General features: G+C 41.7%; 1 protein-coding gene across 1 annotated transcript in view; it reads right to left on the reverse strand.

Annotated features, from left to right (window-relative positions):
- The window catches only part of LOC311062165 (uncharacterized protein), a 97,550-nt gene continuing 72,542 nt past the window's right edge, over positions 1-25,008 (reverse strand). Inside the window, exons 31-48 of the mRNA XM_084081007.1 lie at positions 23,761-23,803; positions 21,984-22,049; positions 20,025-20,801; positions 19,424-19,548; positions 19,238-19,336; positions 17,059-17,125; positions 13,770-13,898; positions 13,279-13,513; positions 12,857-13,197; positions 12,022-12,087; positions 9,677-9,816; positions 9,046-9,186; positions 8,206-8,263; positions 7,981-8,058; positions 7,802-7,879; positions 7,592-7,693; positions 3,693-3,755; positions 1-3,411 (exon numbers count right to left, since the gene is read on the reverse strand). Coding sequence (XP_083937133.1) covers positions 2,096-3,411; positions 3,693-3,755; positions 7,592-7,693; positions 7,802-7,879; positions 7,981-8,058; positions 8,206-8,263; positions 9,046-9,186; positions 9,677-9,816; positions 12,022-12,087; positions 12,857-13,197; positions 13,279-13,513; positions 13,770-13,898; positions 17,059-17,125; positions 19,238-19,336; positions 19,424-19,548; positions 20,025-20,801; positions 21,984-22,049; positions 23,761-23,803 — 3,924 coding nt within the window. The 3' untranslated portion in view covers positions 1-2,095. The remainder of the gene's footprint in view (positions 3,412-3,692; positions 3,756-7,591; positions 7,694-7,801; positions 7,880-7,980; positions 8,059-8,205; positions 8,264-9,045; positions 9,187-9,676; positions 9,817-12,021; positions 12,088-12,856; positions 13,198-13,278; positions 13,514-13,769; positions 13,899-17,058; positions 17,126-19,237; positions 19,337-19,423; positions 19,549-20,024; positions 20,802-21,983; positions 22,050-23,760; positions 23,804-25,008) is intronic.

The raw sequence follows: 25,008 nt of genomic DNA on the forward strand, positions 1-25,008 counted from the left end.
ACTTTATTAGTCAGAAATGCAAACAGCTCGTGGTACAGTCAGACATTAAGGCTAAAAGGATAACACAAAACAAGTCCTGGGGACTTATTTCCATTGTGGTCCTATACGTATTCAATTCATCAACATAAAAAATAAGAATAACACAATAATACGTGTCATCAACAAATACAAAACACTATATGTATAAATGATAATCAATCAGTGCGTATATTGACATTACTAGAAAAATAGCAAACAAATGCCCTTATCTTTCATCCATTATTCAGTTCATAAAATGTCTTAATGGTCCTTTAAATATCCCTACAAAATATATTCCAATGTAATCCAAGAGTATCCAACAAGAAACCAAAATATTCTGTATGTCCAAAGGAAAAACAAGCAGTCCTCAAAAGTTCCAAAATAATAATATTCTCTCACCCAGCCTCTGTCAGCTGGCTCCAGGAGATTCCTTTGTTGTTTTCTGTTTCAGTCCATATTCCCCATCCGAACATCCTAATGTTTCAATAATGCTTCCCTTAATTATGACACAAGTTTATCTAGCTCAATGTTAAACGATTTAAAGCTCTGATTTTGGACTAAGGAAGGCTGTGATGAGTTTATTTGACCAAACACACCAAACACTCTTTCACACCTCTTTCCTTGTACCTCACTTCCTGGAACTACCTGTTATCACCTCTTGGAACTTTTACAGAACCTGCTGACTTTTCTCGCTCCAAACCACTAAGTCACTAAGGCACTTTGTGGGTGCAATACAATTTGTACAACAAATTGGACAACAGTTTTTCGTTTCGTTCTCTGCAGTATCTCTGCATCGAACCGTATAAAAAGAAAAACAAACAATGCAAAGAGCTCTCTCCTCTCTCTGCTCCTTGAGAAGCAAGTAGGCTATAATGACTGGGATGCAATCGATTTCCGGGTCACGGCAAGGAGACAGCAAAATGGACACTGAGGCAGACATTACTGTATGCAAGGCTTTAGAGAGGTTAGGTCAAAGATTAAATGGTTAATTTATGAAGATAGACCATCCCAATTGGAGCCACTAAAGGCGAAATGGTATACAAATCCGACGAATGGTCTCCTATGTGGGCGCAAACATCTAATGGAAAATATTGCAAACGTCCTATGTTTACTGGTGCTATAGATCCCGTGAGAGTGTGTTGCTGGGACAGAGAAAGGTTGAAAATAAAGTACATTTTCTCCTGATGTGTCTCTCTGAAAAAAAGGCATTTTAGTAAGAAAATCTTGAGAATATTGTGTGGCTTGTTGTGATCGGGTCCAATATTTAGTTCAGTGACCATGGGGTTAAAGAATGGTTCAGAAGCTGTGTTCACGTTCACTCTTCCATTGGAATTAATTGATTGCACCAATGTGAGACAATTAGGAGAGTAAAGTAAACTCCAAAAGGTAACTACAGTAGGACATAAGATTAAACCGTGGCTGAAGAATAAATGCAAAGCACCAGTGGGTGTTATAAGACAGTGGTTCTCAACCTTTTCAGGCCATGACTCCCCAAAATAATAATATTTTAACTGGGGACCCCCCCCCCCCCCTTGACAAGCACTTGGAATTGTAAGAGTTGAGGCATTACATTTTGTTTGACTCGGTTCCACAGATAAATATTGTGAAAATAGCCGATCTACAAGCTCACAACGTGTTAGGATCTTGTAGATCAGCTTGTAGATCGGCTATTATTCTTTTTTTTGCCTCTTTCTTATATTAGTTGACAATTTGGCCAATGTTTTCTTTTTTAAAGATATTTGTTGGCTTTTTGCCCTTTTATTGATAGATTACAGTAGTCTGACAGGAAATGGGGGAGAGATGGGGGGATGACACGCAGCAAAGGTCCTCGGGATCGGAGTCGAACCCGTGACGCGCTGTTAGGCTGGATTACCAGCCTCGGTGCCCAGACAGTTATGCAAACCGTCCGGACCACAATTTGGCCTTTTTGGGGGGTTTTCTTTTTTCGATGTATTAAAAAGGTCATAAAAGTCCATAAATTGTCACTTCACTGTCATCTGGGGACCACTTCGTCTCGACCCACAGGTTGAGAACCACTGTTAACCTTATAAGAGACGACGTTACCCATGGGACATTATTATTGCGGCTGCCGTAGTCTTTTCACGTCGAGCCAGGCTTCTGGAGTTGGAATCGTGGTATAGGTGCCTCCAAGGCCAAACATCCCATCCTGTCCCACACCTTGCTGAGGGGGAGTAGAAGCATCACTGTAGCTTGTATACTGCTCCGGAGCTGGGTGAATAACAGCATGCTCGGTTCTGTACATAAGTCCATTTATGAAATAAAGATGGTCACGTTCGAAATAAGAGTTCTGGGTGACTTGACCGTAAGGATGAACTGGGGTGCCATTATAGTAGCCTGCAGCTGGCAGGGAGTCACAGGGGCTTACTGATGCTGAGGTGGGCTGGTTGATCCTGTAATCACAATCATTAAATTGCTGGCTAATGGGGTTTGGGCTCACCATAGTGATGGAACCCGTCGTGGTGTTGCTAGCCTGCAATACTGAGTTTGGAATAACGACTCTGAGCGGGGTGGCGCTGGGCTCAACCAAGCTCATGTCGAGATTATAGTCCAGCTGTGGGTTGGAGGTAGCAGCACTGTCTTCACCTGCAGGGCTGGCTGCTCCGTAGTGGCTCTGGAACTGCCGGGACTCGTAGTTCATGATGTCGTCATCGTCTGCAGGTTCGGTGGGCTTTGTGCGACTTTCAGAGGTTTGGGTGGACGTTGATGTCAGGACCCCAATCTCAGTGGCGTATTCAGGGCTTGCTCGGCTGGGAGATAATAGGCCCATCGCTAATCGTTTGTCTTGCAGCAAAGACTTTAAGAGTCTAAACCTCTCTTCGCTAGAGGGCAGATCGTTGTTGACTGCGGGGGACGGGGCGACAGCGGTCGCAGAGTTCACCTTAATCGGTGGCAAGGATTGTTTAGTGCCAGACAGGGTGGACTGAAGAAGGTCAGGCTGTGGCTCACGTTTAAGCCATGAAGAATTGATGAACCAAGGGGTGGTTGACGTCTCAGTAGATGCATCTGAGACTGGATTTGTTGGAGGGCATTCGAGGTTCAGCTCTAATTCTGTCGCATACTGCACATGTGAAGGCTCACGGTGTGGCAGTTGAGGAACCAGAGTTGCAGGTACTGACGTGCTTTCTACTTTCACTCTGATCTCTTGGTTTTTGGGAGAGGGACACTGACTGGGTTCTACTTTCACTCTGACCTCTTGGTTTTGTGGAGAGGGACACTGGCGGGCAGTTGATGAGACGCTTGAACAAGGACCTGAAGAGCCGTCACACGTGCCACTGACATCGGGAGACTTTGACATTTTTCTCCGTTTGATCGTCCCTGCATCTCCATTCGATGACACGTAATCCAAACCATGTTTCACTGCTTTTGTCATTTCTGGGGGGAGAAAAAAAAAAACAAGGATATGTTAGGATATATACAATACCAGCACTAGGTAGGCAACCCGGCAGAGATCTGCTCTCAGAGGAGCGCACTTTTCTAGTTTTTACATATCAGATACCTTTTATAAATCATTAATCATGTAAATAAGAAATAAAAGCGGCCCAAGGGAACTCAACATTTTATATTGTGTCGAAAGGATCAATTCCATTAAATTGGGCTAGCCAGCCTATCAGGAAATCAAAACAAGTTGTGTTCCAGTAAGCGTCAGTATTTACCAGTATGTCCAGAGAAACAGCTGTGGGTGTGGTCTTCCTGTATAACCTCCTGTTTAATGGTGACTGGAAACAGCAGAGAGACAAGACCAATTAGACATGGTTTTATATTCAACATTCTTTTTTTCCCCCATCCCACGATTATTGTAACCCATTTTTTCACCCAGTGCCAATTGCCTAAGCTGTAATCCTGGGCGCTACTCTCCCTCTGCCAGCCTGGGGAGAGCACCGAACTGAGCTCATGCTTCCTTCAATGCATGAGGAGTGAGCAAGCCACTTCTTATCACCTGACAAGGGGGAGTTTCCCCGGTAGAACGTAGTGCGTGGAAGGAACACGTTATTCCAACCCAGTTCCTTTCCCCTCCATCAGGTGCCCCGACTGACCAGGGGGAGGCAGTATAGAGGATTACTGCATGTTTTTTCTGAGAGTACCTACCCTAGGGCCCACGGGGAGAACATGCAAACTCCACACAGGCGGGACACTGATACAGGCCCTTTCGCCCACACCCCACCTAGGGTATGGGCATTGACTTCCCCGGCGGGAATTGAACCCAGGACCTTCTAGCTGAAGTGCGAGCACTGTGGATTGATAAGCTTAACTCGCTCTTAACTTTTTCAATGCAAAGCCTATGGTAGTCTTAACTCACTACGGATGTAATACCATGTTCGGCCACTGTATAATCTCTATGGTAAGTCTGTGGCACTGTTCCTCACTCTGCCAGCCAATCAAAGGCTAGCTCAGTTTTGCGAAAGCAGCCATCTTGTTTTTAGCTCTTATGCGGACAGGACCCAAGACTGGCAAATATGTTTGTATTTAACAATAGAACGCAAAAGTACTCTACTCTACTAAACACGTGCATGACATAGTACGTTTAGTCAGAATGCTGTGTTGGCCATGTTTGATTAAGAAAATGGTCACGGAACGTACATTTTCAATGGGTTCCAATTGGTTTTTCAGTTTGCATATCCGGTCTTGAGCGGATACGTAAACAGTTTTGTGTTTTCGTGTATGTGGGAGTGGAGATTACCGGATACAGTAGGCGGGGATCTAGACCGAACTGAACTGTAAATAGACGCGTCCCCGCAAATACGGCGAGAATGTTTTTAATCATGAAAGGGTATCAGTGCATTATTAAATAGGCTGTGACATAGTCTGTTTAGTCATCATGTAATGATGTTTCATTGTAATGATTTTATACATCTGAAACATGACCGCCATGGCGCTACTTGTTCCTTTTTTTTTATTTGATTATTTCTACATTTACAACCTGTACACATAAACGTTAAAGTGCTTACCCCACGGCCATGGATGTAACAACACCCGGGTCTAAGTACCTGTATCTTCTTTATTGTCCAATAAAAAGCATTTTAATCCAATCGGCGGCCATTTTTTCATAGTTATAATGTATCAGAGTGCAGTACACCTTCCAATCGATAGGGTCGCGTAGTTGAAAGCATATGAGAAAATGGCCACCGATTGGATTAAAAGGCTTTGTATTGAAAAATATGGAAGATACGGGTACTTAGACACAGGCGTTTTAACTTGTAACATCCATGGCCGTGGGGTCAGCACTTCGTATATTTGAATTGTGACCGTTTATGTAGATGTACGGGTTGTAAATGTAAATGGTTATTACTGCATTTGATTTCGTTCCTTACACACAACAAGATAAGTCGCTTGTTTTGGATGAATGAAAAGTTGACTGATGCATGTTCATGTTGTCTTGTTATTTGGGGATGGATAAAATGGCAACTTGTAATGTTTGACCCATTTAATCTCTGGTTGTTTGCAGTAATTTGTGCAGGTTAATTACTGTCGTTGGGTATTAGAACACAGATAATAATAATACACTTTATTTGTATAGCACCTTTCATGACATGAAAAGCTCAAAGTGCTTTACAGAGCAAGAATACAATTACAGAATTGTATTAAAAAGCATAATTGTATAGAATTGTAGATAAGCAAAAGCATAAAACATTAAAATAAAAGCAAAAAAGGCAGTGAATCAGGCAAAACAGTGAGGACATGATGGACAATGGTAAATGTGGTGTTTTGATTGATGTGTAAACACAGATGATCATTACATTCAAAGCTGTTGAGGCACATTGTAGTGGCATGTACACTATTTCAACTTCAGTTTAAATAGTGTTACATGAAAATACGATTGCTTTTAGTAAATGTAGGTATTGTTGGACTAATGATTTCTATGTTCTGTACACCTGTACTTGTTCTGGCCAGTGAATTTCCGTAGTTCTCCCCCTCCCCCATTCACTCACTCTCATTCAACCATACTGTCTGGTTGTACCATTTATGTTGAGCTTGCATTGTCTTGTACATGTGATAAACATTTGCTGTGGTCTCCCCCCAGTGATGGAGAGAAATAGTAAAATTAATCATCATGTTTTACTACTAATACTACTACTGTTTTACTTCTATCTTTTAAATGTTTAAATCTTGTATATCTTATTATTATCCACACTGTTGAGGAAGCTTTAAGTGCCCTGTGTGTCTGTGACAATAAACACAATTAATCATCGTAGGTTTGGCCAAAATCACACTTGATTTGCCCCACCTCTCCTTCCATGCACCCCCTCCCCCCTTTCACAGCTGGATGAAACATACAGTACTGTATTTACACATGCATGCTTTTTTGAACAGATTTCAATCTATAGCATTTTGGGGGCGAAACAATAAAAAAAATCATACATAAAAATAAATGTAAAGTTCCTTTATTAAGGATATGTATGGCCTGTGTTAACAATATTTTTAATTTTTTTATTTTCATTATTGGTTCCGTCATTGTCAATCAGGGTTTCTTTGTATATTTCAGTAATATGCTTTGCATATTTAAGTTATCTGCAGGGATCGTCAATGTGTCCGCAAGACTTGTCCTTGTCTGTGGCAAATGTTCGATTTTTAGTTTTTTGCATAACATAACATAAGACCCAATTACTGAGTGTCAGTCTCTGGGATTTCTTTAGAATATGTATGACACTGATTTACTATGACGCTATGGCACATTAGGAGTCCACTAGGACAGTGGCTCTCTAACTTTTTATCTTCAAGGACCCCATAACTCAGATAGTGCACAAATGGGTTTGGTTCCATTTGTGCACTTTCAGAGTTACAGACCTGTAAAGGTTATTTAAGGCTATAGCTCTTTATGTGTTGTCTGCTCATTTGTATGTCCATGGCAAAAAATGACAAAAATGTCCACCACAAGCCAGCAGTGAAGTTTACCATTTGTTGAGGCCCATGATATAAGCTGTGTTGTGAATAAAGCCTAAACTATAATGTGGGACACAAGCCATCTCTCATAGCCCTGGACATTTATAGAGCTATGAATCACAAGCCATGGCTTGACTCACACACTATATAATCATAATATAATTAAGAATATCAACTTGTTTCAAAAATAAATATGTCTAATGTATACATCTAATACTTTCTCTTCTTCATTTGTGATAGGCAAACATGCACAGAAGAATGTCCTATTTCCCTGGAAGAGTACATGTTACTTTCCAGTCTCAACTGGTCTCAACAAAACAGAGGCCAAAGCCCAGAGAAAGAGGAAACTCCCAGACACTCAACCTAGCGGACGACTTTGCCGTTTCTGCCACCAGGGGCTCAAGCAGGGCCCAAACAGTCCGTATATCCATACTGGGTTTCCAGGAGTGACTGGGAAGTACATTTACTGTCCATCAAAAGGGCTTTCATTGTACAAAGACAAAGGCATGGCAAAGGAGATGTCATGGATGGAATTCCAACAATCCTCCTTCTATGCCATGGAGAAGGATACTGTACACGTCTCGCCGAGGCGACAGCGTTACCGAATGTGCCACCTTGCCGGCCATTTATATTCAGCATTCTATGTATTGGGATTAATGTTGACCTCACACACCTGTTAGGATTGAGTCGTGAGTGTTCAGGGTTGAGAGAGGCTCTGGGCGTGGTCTGTCTGACATCTGCTCTGGGACCGTCTTCACAATGTTGCCCGTCGCTTTTGAATTGGGAACAACGATGAAAAAAAGATGATGAACTTCAACAGTGGTCTCTAGCTGGGACATATCTGTATTTTGTGTGTGATGTTAGTTCCTTTAGTCACTATTACCATTATCTCTGCTCTTGTCTGCCTCTGGTGGCCTGGATGACTCCTCTGTGTGAGGAGGGTCTTGTGAACTCTGCTGGTCTGTTCAACAGAAGGCAGAACAACGACATGTTGTCCATCTCATTCTAACATTGTTTTAGTGGAACATAAAGCCTACGTCTGTAGATGGGAGAGGTTCTCACCTGGTGGTTGTTGGGCGGCAGGTGGACAGGAGGAGGTCAGATTCTGTTGTCTCCAGATGTCCTCCACTATGTGGATGCCTACAGACAACAATCAATCCACTACAGTTACAAGTTACCACGCATTCAAGGACCTTAGAGCTGTGAATAGACATTGACATTTAGTTACACTGATACGATCCTTTAAACCTCAAGTAAAAAAAAAAGGAAAAGAAAATGAAGAACTACCTTCACTGAATGGAGCCGCTTGGACACGATGATATGAGTTCTTGTCAAGCGCTATAACCTTGACAAGAAAAAACAATACAAGAGGTAAAACATAAATAATATTATTGTTAAAGCCAGACTCGGGCGATACAAGTTTAAAAATCCAAACAGATATTTAAATAAGTCTGCATCACACACATAAGGAGACATTTCTCTCTAATCTCAAACAAATGAAGATGGAACACAAACTATACCATATACTGTAGCGCTCGGGTGGCGCAGTGGTAAAGTGCCTGACCACCACCGCCGATAAGGTTGTGAGTTTGAATCCACCGTGGTGCATCCGGCTTTGTCAAGCGTCTGTACCAGTGGTTCTAAAACTTTTTCATGTCAAGGACCCCCAAAATGATATGTATTTGGCTGCGGACCCCCACCCCATCTCAAAAATATTTTGTGCTAGGAATTTTTCAAAAATAGCAGATATACAAGCTCATAGCATATTTTATATATATCTCTTCATAGCGCAGCACCAAGTGCCGTGCCATGAGCTTGTATATCTGCTATTTTTGAATAACCAAAGTATAAAATATGGTTAGAGTGGTTAAAATGATTGTGACGCTATATCAACACATTTTGCTGGGGACACTTTGAGAACAAATGGTCTGGCAATGTGTGTGGGGAGGAATCAATTGGCATAAAGAGAAAAAGGGGTAAAATACTGAGAGAAACTTTTGCTCTTTCTTCTGATTTCACAGACATTTTAAATTGCAGGTGAGTTTTTTGCCCTTTGAACCTGTATAGTTCCATTACAGCTTTCAGAGGTTAACTAACCAGTTTGATGGTACAGATCAAACTGGTTACCTTAGCATCCACTTGGTCAAACTGCTCCTGTTTTGAGACTGTGTTGACAGCAACCTCAAAGTGAGCCATCTTCTGTTTCACGTCATGTTCTGTTTTCAAGTCATCCTGACTGCAGAAAGCCATTATATTGGGAAGCGTCTCCTAACACAGACATACAGAAGACATTTCATTTCATGAAGCGATCTGCAGCTCAACACAGCCACTTTTGAACTGTAATATGTGTGAATGTTTAAGGTACTAGGCACTCATTCAATCTGTAGTGTTGATGACACAAGGTCAGTTAGACACGACGCTGAAAAGCTGAATAGCGTTGTTGATGCCCTGACTGGCTATGAGGTCACAAACAATCAGTTTTGTTTTGTTTAGTTGGGTTAATGTCAACATCGTTTTTTTATGACATATCCAGGTGTAAGGCTGCCTACCGGGGAAACTCCCCCCTGTCAGGTGATAAGAAGCGGCTTTCTAGCTCTCATGCATTGAAGGAGGCATGAGCTCGGCTCTAGGCTCTCCCTAGGCTGGCAGAGGGAGTGTATCGCCCAGGATTACTTAGACAATTGGCACAGGGTGAAAAAACTGGGTTACAAAATCGTGGGATAAAAACAAAAAGAAGAAGAGTGTCATGGCAAATTACAATGCAGTCGTGGCTGTGATCAAAGCTGAGGAGATGTTTGATGATCTTAGTGTCGGTTAGAGTGAGTTTGCAGATGGTACAGAGATATAAGCGTCTGTCAGTCAGCTCCTCACAGCTGCATTCCACCAGGTGCTTCAGACCTGCAGGGAGGAGAAGGTGCAACAGAGTCAGTGGCGTAAAGTAACTAAGTAAATTTACTTAAGTACTGTACTTAACACATTGATTGCCAAGATCGCATTGATGTGTTCTTTCAAATCCATCACTTGATGGCCAAGATCGCATTGATGCGTTCTTTCATTTTTTGGGGGAAAATTCCACAAGGGGCGACCTAACACAGCTTTGGAATGATCGATCGTCTTTTGACGTCGTTCCAAAAAAACAGGAAGCCATCCGCTTCCTGTTTGGGATTTTCTGAAAAACAGCGGTAACTCAGTTTCTTTTTTTTTGCATTGAAAACCACTAGTTTTCAGTGAGCCGAAGCCCCAAAATGGCGGATCGCGGTTGGAACGTTGTCGTTCCTATGGATACACAGATCCCTCCGCTAACCCACAGGGACTATTTTGTTTGTGTTTTTGGGACACAATGTCGGTTCCACGGCATTTCAAATATCATCGGATTGAGGTAATTATACGCTGGCAAGGGGATAGAAAACTATGTTTAATATTTTGGCAATCAATGTGTTAAGAACATCACTTTCGAGGAATTTTCACTTCATTGGAGTGTTTCCAATTTTCAGTACTTGTACTTCTACTCCACTACATCTCAGAGGCAAATATTATACTTTTACTCCACTACAATTATTTGAAAACTTGAGTTACTAATTACTTTGTAGATTATGATTATTGTTACAAAACATACATTAACCACTTCAGCCCTATTTAAACTTTGGGCTATTTGAAAATAGCCGATGTACAAGCCCACAATGTGTCGCAACGCCTTGTGGGCTTGTAGATCGGCTATTTTCAAAAGAGTTTTTATACATTTTAAAACAAATGTATAAAACAAATAGCACATTCTGCCTAATCAGTACTTTTACTTTTGGTACTTAAAGGGTAAGACCACTTTGGTAGAGGTTTGGGTTGTGTAGTTACCTTGCCATGATGTAACTCCAAAGGTGGGCAAGAAATCAAAAATAATTGCTCCATTGATTAGAAATTGATAATTCAAAATATGCTCCTCATTGACTTACATTGTACGGTAAAACAGCTCTCAAAGTCACTCTTTTAGCACATAAATGAACCCAAACAAAGTTGATTCAGACAATATGGTATCACCAAACCCAGTACTGTTTGTGTTTTTAATAAAAATGTCAACTTCCTGTTGATTTTACTATTTGAAGATCTGGATCCGGATCCGCCGATCCAGTCCGGGTTTTCTACTTATTAAAAATGGCAAAATCAACAGGAAGTTGACATTTTTATTTAAAAGAAAAACAGTACTGGGTTTGGTGATGTTCTATATTGTCTGAATCAACTTTGTTTGCGTTTGTTTTTGTGCTAAAATAGTGACTTTGAGAGCTGTTGCACTGTACAATGTAAGTCAATGAGGAGCATATTTTGAATTATCAATTTCTAATCAATGGAGCAATTATTTTTTATTTCTTGTTCACCTTTGGAGTTACATCATGGCAAGGTAACTACACAACCCAAACCTCTACCAAAGTGGTCTTGCCCTTTAAGTTTAAATACCCTGTAAACAGGAAGTAGGCACATAAGCAGTATTATGTATTCACATTTTGTCAGACCACAGAATAATATGTTATAAAATATTGTAGATAGTACAGTACTTGAGTAAATGTACTTAGTTACTTTACACCACTGACACACACACACACACACACACACACACACACACACACACACACACACACACACACACACACACACACACACACACACACACACACACACACACACACACACACACACACTCGAGTCAGGTGACTGAAGTCCAGCCTTTACCCCTTTGATTTATTTCATAAAAACAATGAAAAACATAGATCATTATCTAAGTAAGTTTCACATTCTTGACTTTACATTTGTTGAGACTCAACATGGGCATCAGCCTTTATGATGACTTTGAATGAAGACTTGACCAATTTTACCCCATAAGGTATAGTAGAATTTGAGAAATAGACATTTTAAATGTGTGGGTGCGTGTGTGACTTTTAACAGGATAAAAAAAAACGTGCTTTGAAGTGAAACTTCAGGTCTATTGAATTGGGACTTACTTATGATGTAATATTTACTGAGGCTAAAATACTTGTTATTCTTGTAAATCATTGTTGACACCACTGCAACACTACAAATTATTTTTCATTAGTGAATAAGTGAACAAACACTCACCTACGACTTGATTTCTCTCCGCTTCTGACTGTGCCTTCAGGTAGCTGGACAGACGGCTGATTTTCCCTGTGACGGTGACAGACAAGTGAAACGGAAAGGGAGACCTTTGTTATTCCCATGGGTTAAATTCAGTTTCAGTCTCACCCAGGTGATGGCTGCTCAGGTGGTTATGATGAGCGCTCAGGGGGGAGAATGTATGGGGTTAAGTGTTTTTTGCTAGGGGACACATCGACACTAGCCTGGGATCAATACCATTTTCGGGTTTCTGATCCGGTCAGGAGCGCTTCATCAGGATGGCCGGAACCCACGCGGCTGGAACCAAAGGTGCTGCATCACCCAAAATAATTCCTTGCGATCAAGGGCATCATAATTTTAGGGCCTACCCAATAAAACCCTTGATGCGGCATAGTTTAGCTTATACAAATAGTTTGTTTGGTATATCCATCCCTTATTCCGACTAGTAGCGACCTGCGAGACTAAACTAGTAGTTATACTCGATTTTGTATTTAAATGCTAACAGGGGGAACCCAAACAAAGCGGCGCCAAAAAGCCGGAACCTCCACACCCGGAACCACAGGTTTTTTTTCCTTTTTTTCACAGTAGGCGTGGCCTAAACCGGATCACACAGGCCATTTGATAACGAATACCAGGCTTTCCTCTGAGGTAGAAAGTCTGATGACGCGAGGTTTCTTCAACACATAGCCGGGGACCTTCTCTTTCCCAGACACCCTCGGCCCATTCGTTCACAAGTTAACCGATAGATAGAAACCTACACAGAAAGTAAAATATAACATAAAATAAATAAATGAGGCGACTCAATCCACACATACTGTACCTGATGAATTGCTAAGGCGCAGCGTTTGCAAAAGAGGTTGCTGGTGTCCACTGTCTGGGTCCAAGAACGTCTGTCTATCTGCACACACCAACGGCTTCTGTGTTTCCTCTCGTGTTATTCTTCTTCCCTCCCTCTGTTCTTCTGGGTCCAGTGGTTGAATTCCAGGGTCCAGAGGTGCTTTTTGACTTGTACCAGAGTGCTGAGGAGCCTGCTGCCTTTCCCTGGAACCCTGAGGACCCCCTTGCTGCTTGTCAAGGTCTTCAGGAGCTAATGGCTGTGTCATGTGGCCCTGAGGATCCCTTGGCTGTATCCTGGAATGATAATGAGCCGTTGACTGTGGCCTGGAGTCAGGACGAGATGTTGACCGTGTCCTAGAGTTCTGAGACTGTGTCCTATTGTTCTGAGGAGCCCTAGGCTGAGACCTGGAGTCAGAAGGAACCTTTGGCTGAGACCTGGAGTCAGGAGGAGCCCTTCGATTTGTCCTGGAGTCATCAGGAGACGTTGACTGTGTTCTGGAGTCCTGAGATGCCCTTTGCCGTGTCTTAGGGTCCTGAGAACTCTCTAGCTGAACATCACAGCTCTCTGGCTGGGTGTCAGTGGGGGGCATTGGTGAGGATTGTGAGCCAGCAACCAGTGGGCTTTGATTTGTTTCATTACCTATGAATAGAGGGAAGAGATGGAAGTCATAGTTGGTGGATGGGTGGACATAGACAATGATGGGTCAGAAAAAGAAACTGACAACAGGATAAAATCATCTGACAACTAACAACTTGTTTAGATTTTCAATCAATTGGCCTCTTCCTTGCCTTTTTTCTCCTCTTCTGGAGTTCAAGATCATCAAAATTGGATGGTCTGTACATTTACCATCAGGGTGATGTGAAGGTGAAACAGTTAAGATGGTTGGTACATTTACCGTCAGGGTGATGTGAAGGTTCATGTAAACCAGTTGACATGTCCTGGTGTTTCAGGCTCTCTGGTTGAGGATTAGTTGCAGAAGGTGACCCTCTCTGCTGTCTCAGGATGGCTTGTATTCTGGCTAAGGCTAAAGGAGAAAGACCACAATCATGTGCAAAATAAAAAACACGGCTCTGTGACACAGTCACTGTAAGGTTATTATAGTTAACTATGTAGTCGCATCAAGAGTGCTGAGAGAGAGTACCGGTATTCACTCATCCATATAGCTGCCAATATATGGATTGTTCCATCCATCTTCAAAACCACCATAATTAGACCTCTACTTAAAAAACAAACCTAGACCTACACACTCAAACTAGAGGCCATTATCCAATCTCCCATTTATGTCCAAACTGCTGGAAAGAGTTGTTTCCAGTCAGCTTACAGCCTATCTCACAAACAATAACCTCTTTGACAGTTTTAAGTCCGGTTTCAGATCCCACCACTCCACAGAAACAGCACTGGTCAAAATCACAAATGACCTTTTAATGGAGATGGATGAAGACAGGACCTCTCTCCTGCTGCTCATTGACCTTAGTGCCGCATTTGATACGGCCGATCACTCCATTCTCTTTCATCGGCTAGAACATCTGGTTGGTATCAGGGGTATTGCACTTGACTTGTAAATAACCAAATGTCAGATTACTCTACCGTCAAATAAGGTGTCCCACAGGGCTTCAGTCCTCGGTCCAATCCTCTTCTGTCTATATATGCTACCATTGGGGGACATCTTCCGAAAGTTTGGCATAAACTTCCACTGCTATGCAGACGTCACTCAAATGTACATCCCCATCACAGCAAATGACTCATTGAAGCTTCAAAACCTCGAAACCTGTTTAACTGAGGTTAAGATTTGGATGACCAGAAGCTTCCTGCTCCTGAACTCTGGAAAATCAGAGATGGTGGTAGTCGGACCAGCTAAACGCACCCATATGCTGAATAACACAACTTTAAACCTTGATGGCTGTTCAATAACCCACAAACCAACAGTCAGAAGTTTAGGAGTAGTTTTTGACCACTCCCTATCCTTCACACACCATATTAAAAGCATCACAAAATCTGCCTTCTTCCATCTGCGCAACTTAGCCAGAATTCATCCAATACTCTCACTTCCCGATGCCGAAACCCTGGTCCATGCTTTCATTACTTCAAGAATAGAGTACTGTAATGCCCTCTTCTCTGGTTTACCATCAACAGCAACATATGGCCTTAGACTAGTCCAAAATGCAGAAGCTAGAGTACTAACTAGAAAAAGGAAATACGATCAACATCACACCAACACTCATAGCACTACACTGGCCACCGATACAGGCCAGAGCCGACTTCAAGGTACTGCTCCTATCCTATAAAGTCTTAAATGGACTTGCTCCATCTTACATGTCCAGTCTATATACCTTATATATCTGGACGACCACTACGCTCCCAGGATGCTGGTCTCCTCACAGTCACAACACATAATAAAATAACAGTTGGGGGCAGAGCATTCACACATCGTGCCACCTATCTCTGGAATGCTCTCGCTCCAGCTGTTAGAGATGCCGACTCTTTGGGCATTTTTAAATCTGGGCTAAAAACCCATATTTTTTCCTTGCATTATGGTTCCCCGGTAGTTTTATTCATTGCTATGACCACCTCTTCTTGCCCTGTGGTTTTTAACATTGTTCTAAATTTTCCTTTCTTTTTTTTGCTAATCTGTCATTTTTTCAGCTGTGCACTGCTTGAGCCATGCACTGCCGCATGGTAATTGTTTTACCATGCGTGCGGGCACATTTTACTATGTTTCTTTGCTACTGTGTTTTTGTGGTATGATGTTTTTGTTGTGAAGTGCACAGAGACCCCTTGGAGTGATGCACTATAAATAAAAATAAACTGACAGTAAAATGTAATCCATGTAAACCATCACAGTAAGAACATAAGGTAGTTATGTAAGACACCGTAATAATAATCAACTATAGTAACAATAACAAACATTTTCCCTCTTACCTATAGCTTTTCCCAAGGGGGAGGTGGACAACATGATTTATACGGTAGGTCTGAACTTTAATGGTGGAATGGAGTTGCTTATTGCGTGTTGCCTTGTGGCTTTAAGGGGGTGGTTAAAATTGGGTATTAAACAGCACGTACCGATGGCCTTGATGACAGGAAGTTGTATAACCACCAGTAAATGTGGGTAAACAGCACCAAAATCCCCTATAGACCACAATAAGCCCTAATTACCACGATAAGGCCAAAAGTCTGTGCGTCAACAATATGAGAACATTGAGGCAAACATGAAATGATTTGTTGATGTATTGGAAAATAAATGATGAGGAATATGGACCACTAATTGCTTGCATCACATCACTGTATTCTAACATCTGCATTGAAATAAATAAACAGAAGGAGTGAATGCATTTTCCCGGCAGCTGCCTATATAGCATTACATTATTATACCAAATCCTCAGTTTCCATCCAAACATCGCAAAATCGCGGTAAAATCCGCTATTTCTACCCGATCGTTTTGAAAGGTACTGTATCACTAGTCTGTTGGCGTGTGTCTAATGTAAATGTCAAATAAAGATGTATAAACAATCATATTTTGTTAAAACTGTTGTGAAAAGGTATCTTTGTTAAGTCCTCCTGCACACTGGAACCAGTCGGTTCCAGCAGGGTGCAGTGGCAAATACTTGGTCTCAGAGAGCCTACATAACAAAGAGAGCCTAACACTAACCCTTTAAACAAAGGATTATGTAAATCCCGCTAAGCATGATGGGATTGATAGCCCAGTAGTACTATGTCTGAATGAGATCCATTCAACTGGTCTTTTCTCTACTGAAGAGTTTTAACTTGACTTCAGTTCTATAAGCTGTAGTTTCAAAACTATTCACTCAATCTTATTAACCAATATATCATTATTTTGCTATGATTCCCTGCTTTCATATGACATGAAAAAACGAAAATGAAAAAAGCCTAGATGACTTATCCTTTATCGCGGTGGGTCACATATATAGCTTTATTATACAGCGCTTTGCTGAGGTTAGGGGTTAGGTTTAGACACGGTTTTACTGAGGTCAGGGTTAGGTTTAGGCATGGTTTTAGAGAGTTATCTGACTAATTGTTTATGAGAATGCCAACATATAACATGTTTTCCACATTATTTGAATTTCCAGCATTTAAAATGATCTGTAGCCCTGTCTTTAAGGGTAGTAATGTTTCTCGAACAGGTTCTCTTGGGCAGACAAGTACACTGTAAGTACACAGGGTTTTACCTTTTGGTATGTCTGCGCCTCTTCTAGTCAGATCTTCGTACTCTTCTTCACTATCGATTGTGACAGTCTATGCAAAGGAAAGAGACAACCACATTTAAAAAGAAATGGCTGATTATATAACTGATTATAAAAAGAAAAGAAAAAAGATGTCAACGATCTATTCCTTGGATGCATATTATAGACATGATAAATTACAAATTCAAACGACTTTGATTTCTTTTCAGTTGATGCATTTAGAGCTGAATTGATAGGTCCCGACCCTCGGCGTGTTTGCCGTCTTTGCAGTTGGGCTTTCATGCCAACTCCAATGACGCTTAATTTATAATATTGATTTGACCACAGCAGTTTTACCTTGATGAGGATACAGTATGGCGTAATGTGTCCATTACGCCATTTCCAATTCCGATGTAGTGGAGGGTTCGTCCAAAGGACAGAGTCCCCTCAGTAATCAATAAAGCTCTGATCAAAATGATATTCCAGAATCATCTTTTTACCTCGGCTAAGGTGATTGAAAAAATAAATAAAAATAAATTAAACAAAAATAAAAATAAAACGATTCACAGTCTATAGAGAAAAAGGATGTCTTTAAGTTAAAAGAGAATAGGTCAGTGAAGGAAAACTGAGCCATTAGCAAGTGTTTTTATATTGACGTGCTTTGGCAAAGAAATGAAGGAGTTTCCATCTTAATTATTATTAGCATTATTGTACCATTGTGTAAACTGCAGTTTAAAGACATTCTGATAAGATTTTGTTCAGTATCCTGATTGTAAACATTGATCAGAAGGACCCAGGTGATGCAATGTCTTCCCAAGATATTCTAAGTGACTGAAGAGAAGGGAAAAGATCAGTTCAGAGCAGCACTTAAATACCTTAAGGACCATACCAACCTTTTTTGAGGTGTTCATTATTTGTTACTGTTACTTTGATTAGATTTCATTCGTCAAAACGGTTTGATCTTTTTCTGTTAGCTCTATTTCAATTTTATTAAAGTGTCAAATCACAATAAGTTGTTGGTGCCTATATCTTAACACATCGGGTGCCGATCACGGTCTGAACCGTGTGTTTACATAGTAGCGCTCTGGTGCCGTTCACGGTCTGGACCGTGAGTTCTGTCTTTTTGTTTTTTTCGTTTTTCTCCGCACGGGCGGGGCTAGAGCAGCCCTGGGAGTACCCATTGTGATCCTAAGAAGGATAGGCCAAATGGATCACCGGAAACAAAAACATGGCTTCCGTCCACTTCCTGTCTATTTCCTTCTTTAAAACGCCTATATCTCCGAATCCGTTTCCTGTGGTGAAAACCGGTCATGCGCGATGCGCGATCCCCCCCCCGTTGTAACTCGCAAGTGAAATGTTATGGTTCCAGGCTGTAGCCATCATCGCTCAACATGAACGGATGCTTTTTTTTACGTGGATTTGCTCGTCGCGGAGTCTACAGATTTAAACAGTAAAGCGCAGTCAATGGGGAGAATGCTGGCACCCAACGTAAGTTGTTATGAAAAAATGCTGGCACCCGATGTGTTAAAGAGCTCAAAAACACAAATGTAACACACTTCATCAAAGTGCTATTCTGAGCTGATCTGTTCAGTAGAAAGGGCTTATATCAATCAGTCCATTCCAAGTATTATTAACATTTGGTCATGAACTTAAACTTTGTAAACAAACTTCTTATTTTCATAACACGTGAGAGTCGGCTATTTACTTTATAAATGTTTAATCGTGTGAGGGACTCGCTTGCACTGATCTACAAGTTGTAATGTGATGCGTTCCGCCGCGTTTTAGATCTGCTTGTAGATCTGTCCATTTTGCAGCGTGATGACGTTTTTCATCTGACATTAGATATTCCTGGTTGCCTTTTATGGTGTGAAATGGGGCGTGGAACAATGCAAATGAACTTCTCGGGAATGCACTTGAGATTTTACGATTAACTGGCAGCTGTCTGGATTCATCATGACCTACACCTGTGATCCGCACATTTAAGGGATTTACACACCCCTTTGTGAATTGCACGTCCGTTTTTGCTTAGAGAAAATACACCCTCCTTTAGTCACTTTATTTACACGTTATTTACGACCAGCTTAGTGAATCCATGGTCTATCCTTTTTAAATGGGGGTCCATAGTCTAAATAAAATACATTTGAGGTACATGAAAAAGTTTGAGAAAACTCCTGTTGGGAGTTACCTGTATACTGCCGCCTGTGTCTTTCTGAGCCAACTCAGTGACAATCTTCAAGAGCTCCTTGTCTGATAGATCTGAGGTCAACTCCGGGCACTTGTCCCTCTAAATGCATCATTCAGAACATACAGTTAACATAACATAACAGAAAACCAACCACTTTCCTGAAGCGTAGACGTTTTAATCACTCACCACGTAGCTTAATCGGTGTCTGCGGCTGAACCTGTGCTTGTGGAAAGAATGCGGTCTGGTCTTGCACAGTAGACAGAACAACCTCTGCTTTTTCTTGTGCTTGACCACTACCAAGAAGTTCAAACCTGGAAAGGTTGACAGGTGAGAGTACAGGGTTCTGATTAGAGGAAGGCAAATAGCGACAGTACCAGGTAACAATCAATAATAACAATAACAACTTAAAGGGATAGTTCACCCCCAAAATTATTTTTTTTCAATGGATATTTTTTCGTTTTTGTCGCATTCCTAAGCCAATAATTTGATGACCGGCAGCGATTCCGGTAGGAGACACAAAGACTCTCCTTTGTGTCTCCTACCGGAACCGCTGCCTACCGGTCCGCTGGTCATCAAATTATTGGCTTAAGAATGCGACAAAAAACAAAACAATATCCATGAATTCAAGTCTCCATGGGGTGACTAATCGATAGGAAATAAAGAAAGGTTTTGGGTGAACTATCCCTTTTAAGGCCAATGCGCCGTGATGGGACACAAAAAGCAAAGAATATAATGTCTTGCCTATAATGAAATGCCTACAGTAGGCATTTAAAAAAGTCATACTGACCCACTCTAGGTGCATTTGTTGTGGATTTGGAACGGCTGATGGATTCTGGTGTTTCTGCAGGGCTGCTCCCACTGGTAGATGTGGGAGACAGGACTGTGGCCGGTGAGGGAAGCAGCTGTGTGTCTCTCGTCTGTGTTATATCATCATGGCCGGTCTTGGAGGCACCTTTAGTAGTTTGACAGGCAGTGGAATGAGCTCTGGTGGCAGTGACAGATGTCTCTGTAACGTGTTGGCTGGTTGCTGTTTTCCTTGTGGTTTTGGACGTTTGGGAGGCGACTTCGTCGGTTGGCGTTGCACTGGACTTAGTCTGGGACTCCCCATCACTGAGTCGTCGTTGCCTTTTAACCCCCGGCTCTGGCCTGGCGTGTTCACTACTTCGCCTTTTCGCGGTCGCAGTCACGCGCCTTTCTGTTCCGACCTCTTCTCCCTCATCAGCCTGTTGGGTTTCTTTGCCTCTTTTTGCCTGTGCTTCTGTACTTTGTTTCAGAGTCTCCCTGTCCACACTGGTGCCTGTATTTGCTCTACGTTCCACAGAGGTGTTCTGAGTGGGACGCTTCTTCTCATCAGGTTTATGGACACGGGATAGTTTCTCAGACGCGGCTTCCTTTTCCACTGGAATGGCCTGTGGAGTGGGATCCTTCACATCTGGACGCAGTGATGTGCGACGCTTCACATCTGGACGTTCTTTGTCAGCATCTCTCTTAGGCTTCTTGGTCATTTCAGGACTTGCGTCACTCCCAAAGCTGTTGTCAATCTCCTTCAGAGATTCTCTAGGGACTGAAAAACAACATCAATCAATCAATCAATCAATCAATCAATCAATCAATCTATCAGATTACGACATGTTGAGTTAGATGATCAATGTATTGTAAGTTGCAGCCATGTCAATAGCAGTCGGATCCGGATCCTGGCATGATTAGCTTTCAGTTCTTCTTACAACCGATTACATCCTACCTAACAAGTGTCTGAGAGCCGAAGTTCCCAGTCTTTTATAGTGTCAGAACCAAGCTTGATCAAATTCATGTCCTTATCAGTTGATCTCCTTTTAGCCCTGACCTTTTCTTACTGTCCTGTCAGTGGTCAGTTCCTTCTGCAAGATGTAGATATCATTGCTGCAGTGGGTCTTGTGGTCAGTGGCATTATGCTTAATGAGTCTATGTTTAGCTCCAGGTACTGTCAGAACCAAGCTTGATCAAATTCATGTCCTTATCAGTTGATCTCCTTTTAGCCCTGACCCTTCCTGACTGTCCTGTTAGTGGTCAGTTCCTTCTGCAAGATGTAATCATCATTGCTGCAGTGGGTCTTGTGGTCAGTGGCATTATGTTTAATGAGTCTAGGTCAGTGGCGCCGGCGCTTGTTTAATTAAAGGACATTGTGTCCCCCCCACCATTCAGTCCAGACAAAAAAAAAAGGATTATTATTATTTTTTTAATAAATTATAAAATCAGTCCAGTCCCCCGCACCTCGCGACCACCGCGAGCACGAGGCGAACCGAATTAACCAAAATAACCTAATTATGTTTAGCTCCATGGTGTCAGCATCCGTAGCTGGTGACTGGGTGAGGGGTCACTGTCCCTTTCTCCTCTCATCACTGCCGTGTTCCTGTCAGCGTGCTATTATTAGACCAGGCACAGAGAGAGTGCATAGTGGGCCTGCTCTCTGCTAAGTAGTTAAACACTAGTTAACTTTCCCTATGTTCCTCTGATTCACATACGTTCATAAATTGACACTTACAAAGGCATGTATGAGACAAAAAAAAAAACACTATCTATCTATCTCTATTAATTCCAAAATTGGAGCCTGTGAACTAAATTGGCTTTATACTGTATGTTTGTATAACATCAAGGATATGCATTGAGAATGGACAGGTTATGAAACAAAACCACTGTTATATACAAGACAAGAGCATTTCAGTCATACTGTGTGAGCCAGTGGACCAGAACATTTGACTTGGCTTACCCAATTTATCTCCCTCTGCTAAAACAGGAATAAGAATAAGTCGTTGACCCTTCATCTCCTTGACAGCTGGACAGACAGAGAGTAGATAAAGACATTTTATGATTATAAATGAGAGACAATAGACCCCTTAACAGACGACGTCACACTGATAAGAACCAATATGCACGCAACCAGTATAAGCGCAATGAAACCCATTCTGTCAGGTCTCGCTAGGATGCGCCTCACTAGCCAACACACAAGAGGGGGTTGGGGTGTACTGAAAACAGCGCACCCCAAAACAACAGGTTGGGAATTGATTGCGTTAAACAATCACCTGTGCGTCCAGTCTCAATGTTAGCAAACAAATAATTGGTCTAAAGACCACCTCTGGAATTGCCAAGGACCCCCAAATTGATGTCTTTGACCCCCAATCTCAAAAATATTTTGTTCCAGGGACCACCCCAGAAGAAAGATTTGACTTACAAATGTTTGCTTTAAAGAGCTGGTGCCATGTTTTTGCACTTTTTCATGTGTCTATGAGGTTGATAGAACTTCATTAAGCCCCCCGGTGGTGGTTTTATGATGTTTTATGTCTTCTCTGACTATTTGGAGTTTCTTCCTGGAGGCTGAAACCTTGACGGTCAAACGTGCCAATAGAGAAACAGCGCTTTAGTGACATAGTAAAAACATACCCTCCCCCTCATTATCATAACACAACAGGTGTGGGCATGAGGAGGGGGAGGGACTTGGACAGGTGGGTGTTGCTAAGGTTGTGGAGGAGGTGCTAAGGTGAGAACCAGGTATACTTAATGGACTGGAGGCGTGTCCACATAAAAACATAATTTTAACAATTTCTGTACACGTTTTTGAAAAAAATCTTCCTCCTAGTATAACCATAATGCCTGATGATTATGTTTTAGGGGGGGAAAAAAAAATCACTGAAAATCACGGCACCCCGTCTTTAAAAAAAAATATATATATATATATATATTTAAAGATTTGCAAAAATGTTCACGATTTTTCAAAAATAGCAGATCTACAAGCTCATAGTGTGGCACTCTGTGCACTCTATGAGCTTGTAGATCTGCTATTTTTCAATAGCCAATGTATAAAAGGTTAAAGTGGTTACAATTATTGTGATGCTATACACATTTTGCTGATTGCTTTGATTTTTTTTTTACTGAATGGGTTCCCAGATTGGACACAACCAGATAACTATCTGATTAAACCGGCTGTAATTTAATGCTGTGTGAAATATTGGAATGTGTGATTCTCTTGTCACAAAAAAGTACTAATTAAGCCTACTGTACCAATTAGTTGGATTCAAACTACTAATTAGTAGCAGCGAGCCAGAAGCCGTGGCCTGTCACAGAATTATCTGAATGAATTAACAGAAATGAATTTAAAAGAAATCCTTCACTGGAGTATTTCCAATTGTCTATACTTTACTTTCAAAAGCAAATATCGTACTTTTACTCCACTACAATTATTTGAAAACTTTAGTTACTACTTGCTTTGCAGATATAAATCATTATATTATAAAACATACATGGCCTTATTTTATACATAGGCTATTTGAAAACGTGTCGCATTGATACTTTTACTTAAGTAAAACATTTGAGTACTTTTCCCACCAGGTGTTAGAAGGTCTGCAACTCCTTATAGACAAGGTGCCACCATGGTGGAGGTCTGTGCTCTACTGCGAACATTTTCTTGTAAATCTACGTTTTAATACTAAACAACAACAGGTGGACCATCTGACAACTTTCCCTCCCTATATGCCCATATCCACACTCACCGCTCGTATAGGTTAATGGGATGGTGCCGCTCGGTGTCACTTTCTGTAAGATTGCAAATAGAGAGATTTATTTATGATGACATCACAAATATATTGGACAAACCAGATGTTTTGTTTACAGTGTATATATCACGAGTGCTAATTTTCAACACCTGTCCACAGGAAGCTCCTCTAATGTACAGTAGCACCAATCTAAAACCCAATCAGGTACAATAAAATGTATACTAATATAATTAACATTATCAAAATAAAATCAAACCCAATACATTACTCGTGAAAACAAAAAAGACAATCATCCAAACAACCAATGTGAGCACAGTTGATTTGATTTCAACCATAATTTGAGTCCTCTGTTAAACACATTACCATCCGTCTCTAGTTTTAGAACCGTAGGCAAAGAGTTCCAAAGGGTTGCCCCCTTAACTGAGAAGGCAGACTGTCCGAATGTGTTCTTGCTTGTGGGAACAATACAGTCACAGGCAATGCTTGTGTAATTCTTCTACCAGAGCTCTGACGACTATCAACCAGTCCAGAAAATAGAGATCAGTGTATACCTTGAAATGGAACAGATTGCTGCATTTAATTGCGAACGCAGCGCGGCGCGCCTCCTTCCGCCTCCTTCAGTGGAGCATACTATGAAAACGTGCTGTCTTTGTGTCTCTGTCTGTCTGTGTGCAGTATAGACCCCTTAACAGACGACGTCACACTGATAAGAACCAGTATGCGTGCAACCAGTATGCGCTAAATGAAACCCATTCTATCAGGTCTCGCTAGGACGCGCCTCACTAGCCAACACACAAGGGGGGGTTGGGATGTGCTGAAACTAGCGCACCCCGAAACAACAGGTTGGAAATTGATTGCGTGAAACAATCACCTGCGCATCCAGTCTCAATGTTAGTAAACAATTAATTGGTCTATGTGTGCAGCCACACCCCCATGTGACTCACGCTCTCATTGGCTGCCCCCCTGTGACTCATGCTGTCATTGCCTGCATGCACTACAGTGTGGCTGAAATTCGCCTGTGCCCCAGGGTGACTAAATACACTCCTCTGAGAAAAATATAGCAGCGACAGTCAAAAAAACACATCTACAAGCATCTACACGAGTTCATCTATTGGGATATCTAAGAATTCCATGTCATTTCTGCATATTTCAGGCCGGATGGCAAGTTGAAAACACCGTAGTTTGAGAACAGTTTGCCCCAAAAAGAAAAACATGCCTGAAATCCGCCTGCCCCTCGGTGACTAA

This window comes from Gymnoscopelus microlampas (assembly GCF_963454915.1).
Source record: "Gymnoscopelus microlampas genome assembly, chromosome: 15".
In the NCBI taxonomy this organism is placed as follows: domain Eukaryota; kingdom Metazoa; phylum Chordata; class Actinopteri; order Myctophiformes; family Myctophidae; genus Gymnoscopelus; species Gymnoscopelus microlampas.